The 12691-nt window shown below is 29.6% G+C and overlaps 1 protein-coding gene across 1 annotated transcript; it reads right to left on the reverse strand.

The window, feature by feature from the left end:
- Positions 1-6664: 6664 nt before the first annotated feature.
- Positions 6665-8366, reverse strand: LOC107858668 (aspartic proteinase PCS1). Its single transcript, XM_016703423.2, has one exon. The coding sequence runs from the start codon at positions 8147-8149 to the stop codon at positions 6857-6859; it is 1293 nt and encodes a 430-aa protein (XP_016558909.2). The 5' UTR covers positions 8150-8366; the 3' UTR covers positions 6665-6856.
- Between the last annotated feature and the right edge of the window lie 4325 nt (positions 8367-12691).

Genomic DNA, 12691 nt, shown 5'->3' on the forward strand with positions numbered 1-12691 from the left:
TTAATTTTGTTTGAAAATTATCTCAGAAAGCTCAAAACTTTACAGATTCTTGGTTGTCCATCACAAAATTTTGTAATTTTTTGCTTGAATAATTGAATATGACATCCATTGGTTGGCGTGTCTTGAATGGTTTGTGAACTTGATCGGAGTTTTCAGCTTCCACGCTAGAATGGAAAGGTTTTCTTATAAACTTCTAGCTCTAAGGTAGAATTAAGGATTTGGCTTGAGATCGTTATATGCTTGTTGAAGTGTTTGCATAATAGCAGTAAATCAAAAGGAAGGTTGATTCCTTTAAAAAATCGTTCCTTAATTAGTCTTGGATGCCGAGTAGGAAAAGGTTATTGCCTGTTGCGTGTATGATTGTTTAAAGTAGCTTGGCCGCTCACTTAAAATTCTGCTTTTACATATCCTGTTGCTATTTCCAAAATTAGCAAATAAAATAGTTTAAGGTGTTGAATCACCTGAGGAAAAGAATTCATGTCCATTTGAGGAGAGCATAACCTGCTTCGTTTGATTTTTTTCATGTATGTCGCTTATGTTCTAAATAGCAGGAGTGAATTCTGTTTCGTTCTTTTAAAAAATCAGTTAGTACATTATTTGTGGTTCCATTTCTAACTACATATATTTGGTTTCGTTGGACTGTATCCTAAATTCTCTTAAGTAATCACCAGCCAATGAGACTATATCATCTGGTGCCCAAAATTGCTCTTTTGTTTCATAAAAGAATTTGAATAACACAACGTGATTGACACATTTTCATATAAGCTTACGTTTTAAAGTTTGGATGGAAATTTTTCTTATGTGCTATTAGCTATGTACAGAATCATTTTGGGTGGCCATGAGCTTTGCATTTTCCTGTTACTTTGAACTCGATTAAGACGACGCTGAAATTAAAATCTATCCATTTTTTAAAAGGGGGTCAAAACTTTGCAAATGCTTGGCTATTCGTAGTGGGATTTTGTGCCTTCTTTTGCTTGAACATTTGAATATGACACCTGTTGCCATTTTTTTAAAGATGGCCGTTTACTTAAAAGTGATTTTTCAAACATGCAATTTAGCATCAAAATGGGTCATACAAGCCTTAAGTTTAGAAAATATTTCACTGTATATTGAAATTCTTTATCTTTTTTTTTTTTGTTAATTTGGGTATTAGAATGATTAGAGAGGTTCGACAACTCAGTGTGAAGATATTTTTAACTAGACTGAATATCTTTTTCTTTGGCTAAGCATGTACCAGCTTGTTTTCATTCAGTATAGGTAATTAGCTTAAATAATGGCAGTAGTTTAAGGTCTAGAGTAAAGGAAAACAAGCTGGAAGTCTGAACTTCTGCAAGATTGTCTGAGCCTTGATTTTGGAATTTGCACAAGAGAAGTGTCTCAGCAGTTTTTAATTATAACTAATAGGATGATACATCGTGTTTGAGGTTTTCTCAGGGAGTGTGTAAATTCTCTTTTGAATGTTCAAGTGTCATTATTATTTTCCTAAAAATCAATTTCTGCAAGTCAGTGATCACAGGTGTTTTGCTTTCTTGCCTGGAACTTGTAATCTAGTTTTTACTCACTAAGAAACCTTAAAATTAGTCATTTCACTCATGTTCCTTCGCAGTCCATGGTGTTTCCCTTACGGGTTACAGACACATGCGATTAAGTTATTACTTTGTTACTTTGTGTTCATCCATCATTCAGCTTGACTTCTAACTTTTTTGTTTGGTTGATTTTAAAATCTATGCTCCAAGTTTTAAGAATTTTATCTTCATAAACTTTTATTAATCATCTGTATTTAGGATCTGTTAAACTCATGTCGCCAACTAAAAAATAAAATCCAAGACACTACTGGCCAATTTTTGTTTGAGATCCTAAGTCATATTTAATTAAAGTGTCAAATTTGACAAGGACTTTAGATGAATTTGTGAACACTCAATTCTTGGAATTTTGTGTTAGGAAGTTAATAGACATCTTTAGTCATTGTAAAAGATTGGTAAATATGAGCATGAATTCAGCATGTTCCCATTGTCATTTGAACATTCTTTTGTGCGTATCAAGGTGATTATCTTTTGTTAGTTGATTATGAAAATCAATGGAATCTTTACTTAAATGAATGGCTTGGGTATCATACCGTATTATTTTAGTTACTTGTTTACTTCATTCAAGTATGGTTTTCTAATCCTTTCCTTTTCTTATCTCACACGTACACTCGGACGCGTTTGGGGTCTTTTGGCTTGACTCCATCTCTGTTCAAATCAGAGTAGTGAACAATAATTGCATTACGTGTCTTTCTCTAACAGTCTTGTGCCTCTTTCCCTCTTTCAACCTTTATACTTTGGGGACATTTGTTATTATTTTCATTTAATATTTCATACATTATTATTTCGAATTTGTGTTTCTTTTATGTCTCTTATTTGAATAAATATGAATCTTTAAGCATTTTAGTAAATCTAATTTCTCCGTTAGACTCCAAACTTAGCATATCGCTAGGCTAAGGTGTTTAATTTATATCGTTAGACGGTTAAAATTTAATAGGTTAAAACATACCTTTGAGATAATGACCTTTATCTAATCAAATTTAGTTTCTTAGTAGTTACTAACGACTTTAATTTATTCAAACCTTTTCAATTTTGCAAATAACACACCCATTAGAACTCAATTTTATTTAACTTAATATAGTTTAAATATTTACCACTCTTTATATTATTATTATATTTACTTATTTATTTTTAATGTTATTTCACTTTTGTTAGATTTTCAAAGCAAATGAGTTAACCTTTTTGTTTACTACAAATGATCGCTTTTAAATCTTGGTCATTTTTCACAAATGATCGCTTTTAAATCTTGGTCATTTTTCACAAATGATCGCTTTTAAATCTTGGTCATTTTTCACAAATATCAAAGTGCCTTTTTTTTTAAGTTAAAGTTTGCCCATCAATTTTAAGTTTGGAAAATATTTTCTCCATCAGTTACTTTGAAATAAGAATTATTTTCACACTCAATTACTCGCCTTTTCAAATCTCAGCATTTGTGTTTGATCGTAAATTTCTAATCTAAGTTTGGCCCGTTAATCATAATTAGTGGATCCTTTAGAGTGTCTAATCCCTTCTCTTTAGGATAATTAGAATCTTTACTTAGAATCACTTATCAAGTAGATCTTAAAATGAAGTCTTTATTTTTTTTAAATCACATAGTTATAATAGGTGTCCTAATTCACCATAGAATTAATTAGGTGGCGACTTTCTGATTTTATTTTGAGGTTTTCAATATGTTGTACTTCGATTTTGATCCGTGTTAAAATGGGGTGCGACAATAATAATTGAAATTGAATTTCCATGTTACGTTATATGTATACAGTATGTTGTGTTCACGGAGTTCGAGAAGGGACGAGCAAACTCTGTCTAGATCACGCCTTACATAGAAATAATTTTACAGTTGCTTCAAAGCTCCTCCGCCTTTTATTTTCATATAATTTCAATATAATGTAAATTAATTAATTTAAAATTGAATCTAAATTACCTGTTGTCGACATTTAGAGGAATACTGCTACGATTCTTAGGATCATATATATTTTTTTAAAGAAACCTCAACTTTGTTAACATTTTATGATATCACACTAAATTTTGATGCTAATAGCCTGCCAAAAAAAGCTGTACATAAAATTATTTATAAAAAAAATAACAGTTAATACATAAATATGATCCTAAACTTGACATCAAATTATAATTTTGACCTTAAACATTGACATTGCACAAATATGACCTTTAACTATTCAAAACTGCACAAATATGTCCTCCGATCCTACGTGGTAAAACGCGTGTTCAACACGCAAAATTGGGCGCGTCCGCTTAAAATCTAAGGGCATAATACATAAATTTGATCCTAAACTTTGACAATGCACAAATATGACCTTTAACTACTCAAAGCTGCACAAATATGACTTTTAAATGACTCTTCACTATTATTTTTTCATTATTTTTGGCTCATAGATGAAAATGACATCTAATTTTTTTTTTCATTGCGAAAAAAAAGCGATATTGAAGATTTATTAATTAGGTGGGTCAGCCACATACGAAAAAATCACGTGAGTATGTATATATATTAAAAAGCAAAGGGTGAATTTAAGTTATATAATATATTTAAATATTATTTATTTAAATATTAAATTAAAGATGAAACTATACTGATAATTAAAAAATTTTAATTTTAATAAAACGTTATTAAATTAATGTTATTAAGGATAGTAGTAGTATATTAAATTAACGTTATCAAATTAACGTAATTAAAATGTTATTAAATTAACGAGGGGCGGACCTACATGGTTGCCATGGGGTTTACCCGGACCCCCTTGGTAAAAAAATTACGTTGTATATATATAAGATAGAAAATGTATATTTATGTACGTATATTAATGTTGAATCATATGAAACAAGACACTTAGATAGCTCAGTGGTGTTATTTGCTCTTCTTGGGCGCTTTCTTTAGCCTACTGCGCGGGTTCGATCCCTGCTAGTGGCTGTTTTTTTTAATTAAAAAAAAGTTAGGTGTTGCTGCTATAGAAATAAATAATAATAATAATTTTTTTTAATTTAAAAAAATTAGGTGCTGCTGAATAAATAAAAAAATTATTATTATTATCATTATTATTATAAATAACAACAACAATAATAATAATAATAATTTAAAAAAAAACGATGTCGTTTTAATACAAAAAGCAAAACTTTGATAGTGTACAAATATGACCTTTAACTATTCAAAACTGCACAAATATGACCTCCATTCAAGTCAGCTCTTTTAACAACGTGGTACCGTGTGATGGGATTATCTTTCCACATAGGCGCGAGTGAAACTTACGCATGGGGTTGCAAAATTGGAGGTCATATTTGTTTAGGTTTTGAATAGTTAAAGGTCCTATTTGTGCACTATCAAAGTTTAAGGTCAAAGTTATAATTTGATGTCAAGTTTAGGGTCATATTTATGTATTATCTCAAAAAATAATTAAAACTATGTATGTCATGTCATGGTATTGAATTGAAGAAAATTAAATATATAAGGTAAAAATATTTTTTAAAAATTTAAAAATCTTACCTGTCCAATTTACCATAGTATCCCAAGACCTGCAAATTTAATAAATCAAAAGAAATTATTTAATTACTACCAAATGCAACAACAATATATCCTTATATTTTCACATTTCCAAAAAAAAAAAAAAGAGTTATGCAGTGAAATATGCAAGTTGTTGGCCCACAGTGTTTTGTCCGTTTTAATTTTTTTCAAAATTAAGTATCCCTTTTAAAATTCTTGATTCAAAAAAGAGCCCTTTTGACTCCGGACTCAAACTTTATAATAGCACACAATCATCGGCCTAGTGACCTAGAAGGTAGGAAAACCTCCAAATTGAACTTAATTACCTCAAAACATTTTACGTGTTTTCACTACGACAACATTCAGGGGACATAATTCATGTGTAATTTGATCATTTACTATCGGATTCTCACAGGAAGTGTTTAGGTACGTAGTGTAGAAAAAATTTATTTTGAGTCTCACTCAATCAACAAAAATTCCACATGTCAAATAATAAATCCCCATACAAGTATGACATGGCGCATCTCATATAAAATAAAGTTTTTCACAAAATGTAATATCAAATCTATCTATTTGAAGAATTTGGAGGCAATGTAGTAATGTTTTGATTACGAAGCTAAGTTTTGCGAATTTTTCATTTTGATGCCGCACTCATGTCAGGTTTTACAAATATATACTATTTTGAAGAATCCGACAAGTATCAATGGTTATTTTTAAAGAGTCCGAGCAACATAATTACGAAGTGCGATCAATTATCATGAAATTTGAAATTGAAAAAAAAAAAATTCTAAACCCTGGAAATGTTTACTATTATTTGGTTTATCAGGTAAAAGTATTCATATGTATATATATGCATAGTAACCTCCCTCCTTTCCTCTCCTAAGCCCTGTTTGTTAAAAGTGTATTTTTTTTCTTCACCCTTTACCGTATTGGCTTTTTTCTTTTTTTTAAAAAAAAAATAATTTTGCAAAGATATAAATTGGTTAAGGGATAAGTCCTAAAATTTTAGAGGATAAGAGGTAAGTCAAAATTTTAGAGGATAGGAGATAGGTTAATTTTTGAAATTTATGACCTAAATCAAGTAGGTAAATAAATATTAATGTGATTATAAATTATCTAAAAATTGATTAAAACAAAGTAAATTGATTATTGAAATAACATAATCTTGAATCGAGAGGTTGACCATTCTGAACCAAACCAAAATTGGGTACACATCTTTGACAGCTGGATCTCATGACAATTGACGAGACCCTTCGTGTAAACGCCGTTGTATATGGCGGCCTCGCCAACTGGCAATTTCTAGTCAAACCTTCCAACACTCTATATATTTGTCTCTTCCTTTTTTTTTTCCTCTTCTTTTTTGTATTTCAGTCTATACAGGGTTAATCATCCACTATGTTCAAATAAAAATGTTTGTTCATTGAGCGCTTACCCATTGAATAATAACAATAGAAAGAAAATAACGTGATATGACTAGACAAAAAAAAATAAAATCAACGACCCATATCAAGGCCAGTTGCATCACGAGAAGCCAAATTGAAATTAGTAGAATAGTACTACTGGTACTGTAAACTCAATGGCGCCACAAATTTGAGAACAGAAAAAATCTTTTCACACTTCCCAAGTTTCACACCTTTAATGGTCCTTTCTTCAATCAACACAAACAAAAGAACAAACTTCCCATGTCAACACAATGGTCCACCACAAAAAACTAAGCCATGGATTGTACCTAGTCCGACCACGCTCACTTATTTACAAGACACAAAATTGTCGATTAAAACATTAATTATAAGCCTAGTCCTAATTTTTGACTAGCTAATTCACAACTAACTTCAGCTAATCCAACTCTAGAGTTTGCTAAATCAAATTCCATCCAGAAATTTTGTTGGTGATGATGTCCAATAATGTATGCCTCTACCCCCAGTAAGTCTGAGTTACCTATTGTAAAGCAATATACTTGATCCTTTCCTCTAGTCGCCCCTGCTAATTTGTAGAGTAATTTTTCACCAGTGACACTCATTTCCACACCTGGAAACATCAAAGTTACTGGTGGTAACGGTGGTAGTGTAGTACGAGTTGACTCAGCTAGGTAACACAAGTCCATTGCCCCTTGAAATACGAAATTCGGGTCGTTCAAGTTCCTCAACACTCCTTTCGTTTGCTTCATGAACTCATTTTTTAATGCTGTGTAAGCCGGACCAAGTAGGAACGTAAATTGTGTACCCGAATCAACCATGGTTTGACCTGCTCCAGTATGATCGGGGACAAATACGGATTTAGGCAAAGGTAAAACCGTACCACCAACTTTAATTCCTTCCAACTGGACCGTATAAGCAACCCGGTCAAAATAAGGTAACGGAGTTGACATTTGAACTAACGGAGTGTACTTCCGTGGCCTAAGCCACGGCAAATCCACCTCTCCGAATAATAGAACGCCGTTAGAGTCACGACCCGAAATGCAATAAGAGAATTTCGGGTAACCCATTTGAGAAACTAAAGATAAACCTCCACGGTTCATTCCTACCAACCCGGTAGTCTTGGCGTCTTCCGGGTTTGAACTTGAACCCGCATCCATGCACCCGAACACCATTCCGGGCAAATTCAAATTATCGATACGGAAAGTCTCCAAAGCAAGATTACCTTCAACAGAAGAAGCATCAGCATAGGACAACGTAGCATGGCAGAGCTTTTTTGGGTCGCAAGAAACGGGTACTGAGAAATCCCGAGTTTTCGTCCTGCATGTTGCGGACGAACAGGGGATAGCGGAGTAGGATTTAGAAACAAGCGGGTTGAACACAGAGGGTGTGGCTGTGGTTTTCTTACAATGAAGCCAGGAAAGTTCACTTCCTGTATCAAGAACCATAGTAACTTGCTGTGGAGGAGACCCTACAGAAAGAGAGACGGTAAGGGAAACATTATGGTGAAAAGCAACTCTATTAGGAGGTTTCGGGATGGAGACAGATGAAATTTTCTTAGCTGTGAGGGGCAGAATGAGTGACTGCTGCGTAGTAGAAATTGATTGAATGAAAAAGGATGACAACATAAGGAAAAAAAGCAAAAGAATTAGAGAGTCATCCATAGCAGTATAAAGGATAAATTAAAGAGAGTTGTTGTTCATGTACAGAAATATGGAGGGGATTTTCAATGTTTAAGGGCTCTTTCTTTTATGAACGCAAAGACTAGTCAGCACTCATGTATCTGAATTGCGGGAGCAGTGTTCTTGTAGTGTAGTTGTTGAGAGAGTCCCCTTCGTGCAATAGTGGACGATATATATATATTGTCGAAACTGAGGGTTGTGAGAGTGGAAGTTAACCAATCGATATTATCAATGATTTTTGGGAAAAAGTTTAAATAGATCCAAATTATTGGAAATATAGCTCATTTATATCATTTGTTATAAATTTAGTTTATTTATGTTACTGATTTTAAAAATGTAGCTCATCTGTATCATTATTTTATAACGGCTATTTTTATAAAATCAGTTTTACCACGTGGTTTTTTATTAGAGATTCACATTACGAATTCTAAATAAATTAATATTACTTAAATAAAAAATTAAAAATTGAACTCCTTAAAATAGAACTTGATCCACACAGTTAAAATAAAATCGAACCTATTAAAAATAAAAAATGAACTAATTAATAACAAAAAGCAAATTCATTAATTATGGCAGATTTTATTTTAATTAATATAATTTTTTTATTTTGATTTAAGTAATATTGATTGATATAGATTTTGTGACGTGGACTTCTAATAAGAGGTCATGTGACAAAAATAATTTAATAAAATCACTATTGCAAAATAATAACAGAAATAATTTTTTTTGTAATAAAAGTGATATAGATGATCCAAATTTTTAAAGGCAATGACATAAATGAACTATTTTCAATAATTTGATGGTATATTTGAGTTTTTTCCATGATTTTATATGATAATTTTTTTAATATTATTATAATTATTATTTCGTAGATATAAATTAGAAAAATTGAAGTTCAAATCAACATACTTATAAAAGGCAATGGGTCAATAAACTTGTGTCGGGTCTGCTTGTTTTTGGCATAATATTTATTGGTCATTTGTCTTTCTTTATTTTTTCATTTTTTTAATTTGCTTATCTTATTTTTTTATTTGTTATGTATTTAAAAAAATTACATAAAAAATATTATAAATCACAATAATAACAACTTAAAAAATTTAAAAGATATAAAAATTTGATTGGCTCTCATAATCTTATCAGTGCGCATGTGTTGGGACAAAAAAAAAGTATTACACATTGCAATAATTAACAATTTAAAAAATTTAATTGACTCTCAAATTTTATCAATGCCTCAAAAATTGGGACAAAGGGAGTAACATAAATTATTTAAAAATTACGTAAAAGTGTATAAATTACAATATAGTTGACAGTTTTAAATATGTAAAAATCATATAAAAATGTGATTGACTATTTAAATTTTAATCGTGTCATATAAATTGAGACCAGAAAAATAATAAATATTGAACTCGTGCTAATAAGGACTCCTCGATATCTAGTATTATCATATAAGGAGTGATATTATATGATAATTCTTAAAAATACTGCTTATTATTTTTTGTATAGATATAAGAATAATTGTAGTTTAAACGTTACTAGTTTACTACCATATAAAAAGTACAATTATTTGATAAAGAATATTTATAGTAATATTTATTCGTTATATGAAATTAGATTTTTTACAGTTCAAATATAATCATAAAATATTGCATATTATATGATAAAGATTATTTGTTTAAAATTATTCCTTTTATGAAATTATAATATTTTCAGTAAAATGAGAAAACCTTAGGACTGGTCAGGAAATGTACATCTTTTATATTTATTTCATAGAAAGAAGGATAGTTAAGGATGATATTAAGCGAAATAACGTATTGAGAACAAATCACTTCACACTATTAGAAAATCTATTTGTATTACTAATTGAAAAACAAATATCACCGTAAAAGATTGATATTATATGACAATCTTTGTAAATATTATTATCCTTGATCGGTAATTAGATTAATTGTAGTTGAAACTAGGAGTGGATATAAATGTCAAAAAATTGAACTGAGATGAATTAGGAGTGAACATGTGAAGATGCAAAGGTAACTTACATAAATACCAAATATTAAGGTGCTAATAACCTTTTTTATCACAATTTTTTTTAATTATTTAATATACCACTTTTTACGTTTTCTGATACACTAATTTAGTATGCATGCTTTGCGCGTGTATTTTACGTCAACAAATAAAACTATATATATGAAAAAAAAAAATTATTACTCTCACTATTTTCTTTTCACAAACATGAACTTACAAAATAATGTGTAATCCATGTATTGTATTTATGGAGAAAAGAAAGAGTCCTTCACTAAAAAGAATAGAAGGTGATCAGAATGACACCATACGTTAAGTGTGAAACAACTGTGAGATAATTATACTCCGCCAATGATACAACATGTGTTTCCTTTAAATAGAAAAAAAAAATCCGCATAAACTTCTATAGATAAAAAAGAATCAATAAAGGAAATATATCATTTTGTTGAAGACACAGCAAGAATCAATATGCAAACAATATTGATACATGCACTATATTGAGAAAGATGGCTACCACGCATGAATATATAAATACAAAGGCCATGAAATCGACATAAAATTTTGTTCTCGTAGTTGTTAGGACTTTAGAATTTTAATTGGGGCAAAATATAATAAATTTTACATCTAAAAGAATTGTGTACTTAAAAGAAAAATTAAATTAAAATTTTAATATGGATAAAATATAATAAATTTTACATCTAAAAAAAATTGCATACTTAAAAGAAAAATTAAATTACTTAAATTATCTTCACATAAATTATACTCTTCAAAGGATTCTTTATCTAATACATGTATATAGTTTTTTACTTTTCACTTATTTTTTTTCTACTTTAAGGTTTTTCATTAGGACGCTATTTTTTTCTGTTTTCTACATGCCAATTTAGAAAAAAAAATCATTTTGAGGTTTTTATTAGATTTAGGTCTGTTTTTACGTTTATGCTTTCTTTTCTTTTTTAAAATTGGTTTTTGCTTTCTTTTAAGTTAAAAATTAAGATAGATAAAATAATTTTAAATTAATTTTTTTTAATGTATATATCAAATGTTGATTTTGACTGAAGAAGAAACTGTTAATGAAGGACAAAAAGTTCAAATCACTTTTCTAAGGGTATTCATGCTTTTAATATATTATATAGATATAGATTATAGGTATATTTGGTCTTGATACATATGTGTTTTGATACTTTTGAAAAAAAAAATGGTTAGCTAAATAAGGAAATAACAAAATCTCTTTGAATTGGGGAGTAAATCACGTTTTAGCAGTTTTGAAAACACAATAACGTAAAAATTAATCAAAGAATCAAAGTATTCATCTCTTAAAATAATACTCGATTGAAAACTACAATTTTAACACAAATTCTTCATTATTTTTTCTTTCCTCTTCATCTCAATTGCATCTTGAACGTGGTACTAAAACTTCAAAATTTTCAATTGATACATATGACAGTTTGCTAAGATCTGAACACATTTGATACTTTTATGAGCTGACACTTTTAATTCATTGTTGTCCCTAGTTAAGTGATTTTGATAATCTATACTTCATACTGATATTATTTGCATTTGTTAGATTTGATACATTTCAAGTCTGATATGTGAATTTGATACATTTATTTGGAGATATTGATACATTTGAAATATTATGATAGCAGGGTTTCACTGTCATGTGTTTACACAACTTAAATTTTTTTGATACATCTTGATATATGTATTTGATTCATCTGTTTTGTATTAGTGTATTTGGTCTTGATACATATAATATTTTGTGTCAGTATTTTTTGCCTTGATACATATACTATTTAGCCTTGATACATATAGTATTTTGCCTTGAAACACATCATAGTATAGTATAATGTTATGTGTCCGGAATAAAATCCATCACTTTACCACTTGAAGAACCCACAATGTTCTTATCAATTTGGGTAACACCAAACTAAATGATGGTAAATCATAGGAATCCATAAAAAAAATAAAAAAATAAACACAAAAAATATGTTTTGAAATTAAGATAAAGTAATCCTCCTTAAAATCAAGTTCAACATTCCACTCACTTCTCGAAAAAATAAGAATTTTTTCAACAAATTAACTTGAATGTCATTTGCAATAGAAGGATGAGAGAGATAATTGATTGAACCTCAAATTTGGAGAGAAGTTATTGATTATTTTGGGGTGAGGAATTTTTAAAATGGAAAGGAGAAATTTGGGACTAAGAAGTAGGAGTTTGTGTGATTTTGAGAGTGAAAAATATATGTATCAAATATAGAAATTCAAAAAGTGATATATTATGAAATATTTTAAAAGGTGTGGAATTTTTAAAAATAATGGTGCTTAAGTTTGATTATTTGTGTAATTTTTTCAAGATACAAGCCATAGATGATAAGGTCCAACATATAGTATGTTGAAGCCAATTTGAAGTTGTATTAGGCGCTTATGAAAAAATTACAGAAAATAGCATAGTTAAGACTATCATTACAATAAATAGCAGCAATTTTTTAAAATTACAGTTTATAG

This window comes from Capsicum annuum, chromosome 2, assembly GCF_002878395.1.
Source record: "Capsicum annuum cultivar UCD-10X-F1 chromosome 2, UCD10Xv1.1, whole genome shotgun sequence".
Classification (NCBI taxonomy): Eukaryota; Viridiplantae; Streptophyta; class Magnoliopsida; order Solanales; family Solanaceae; genus Capsicum; species Capsicum annuum.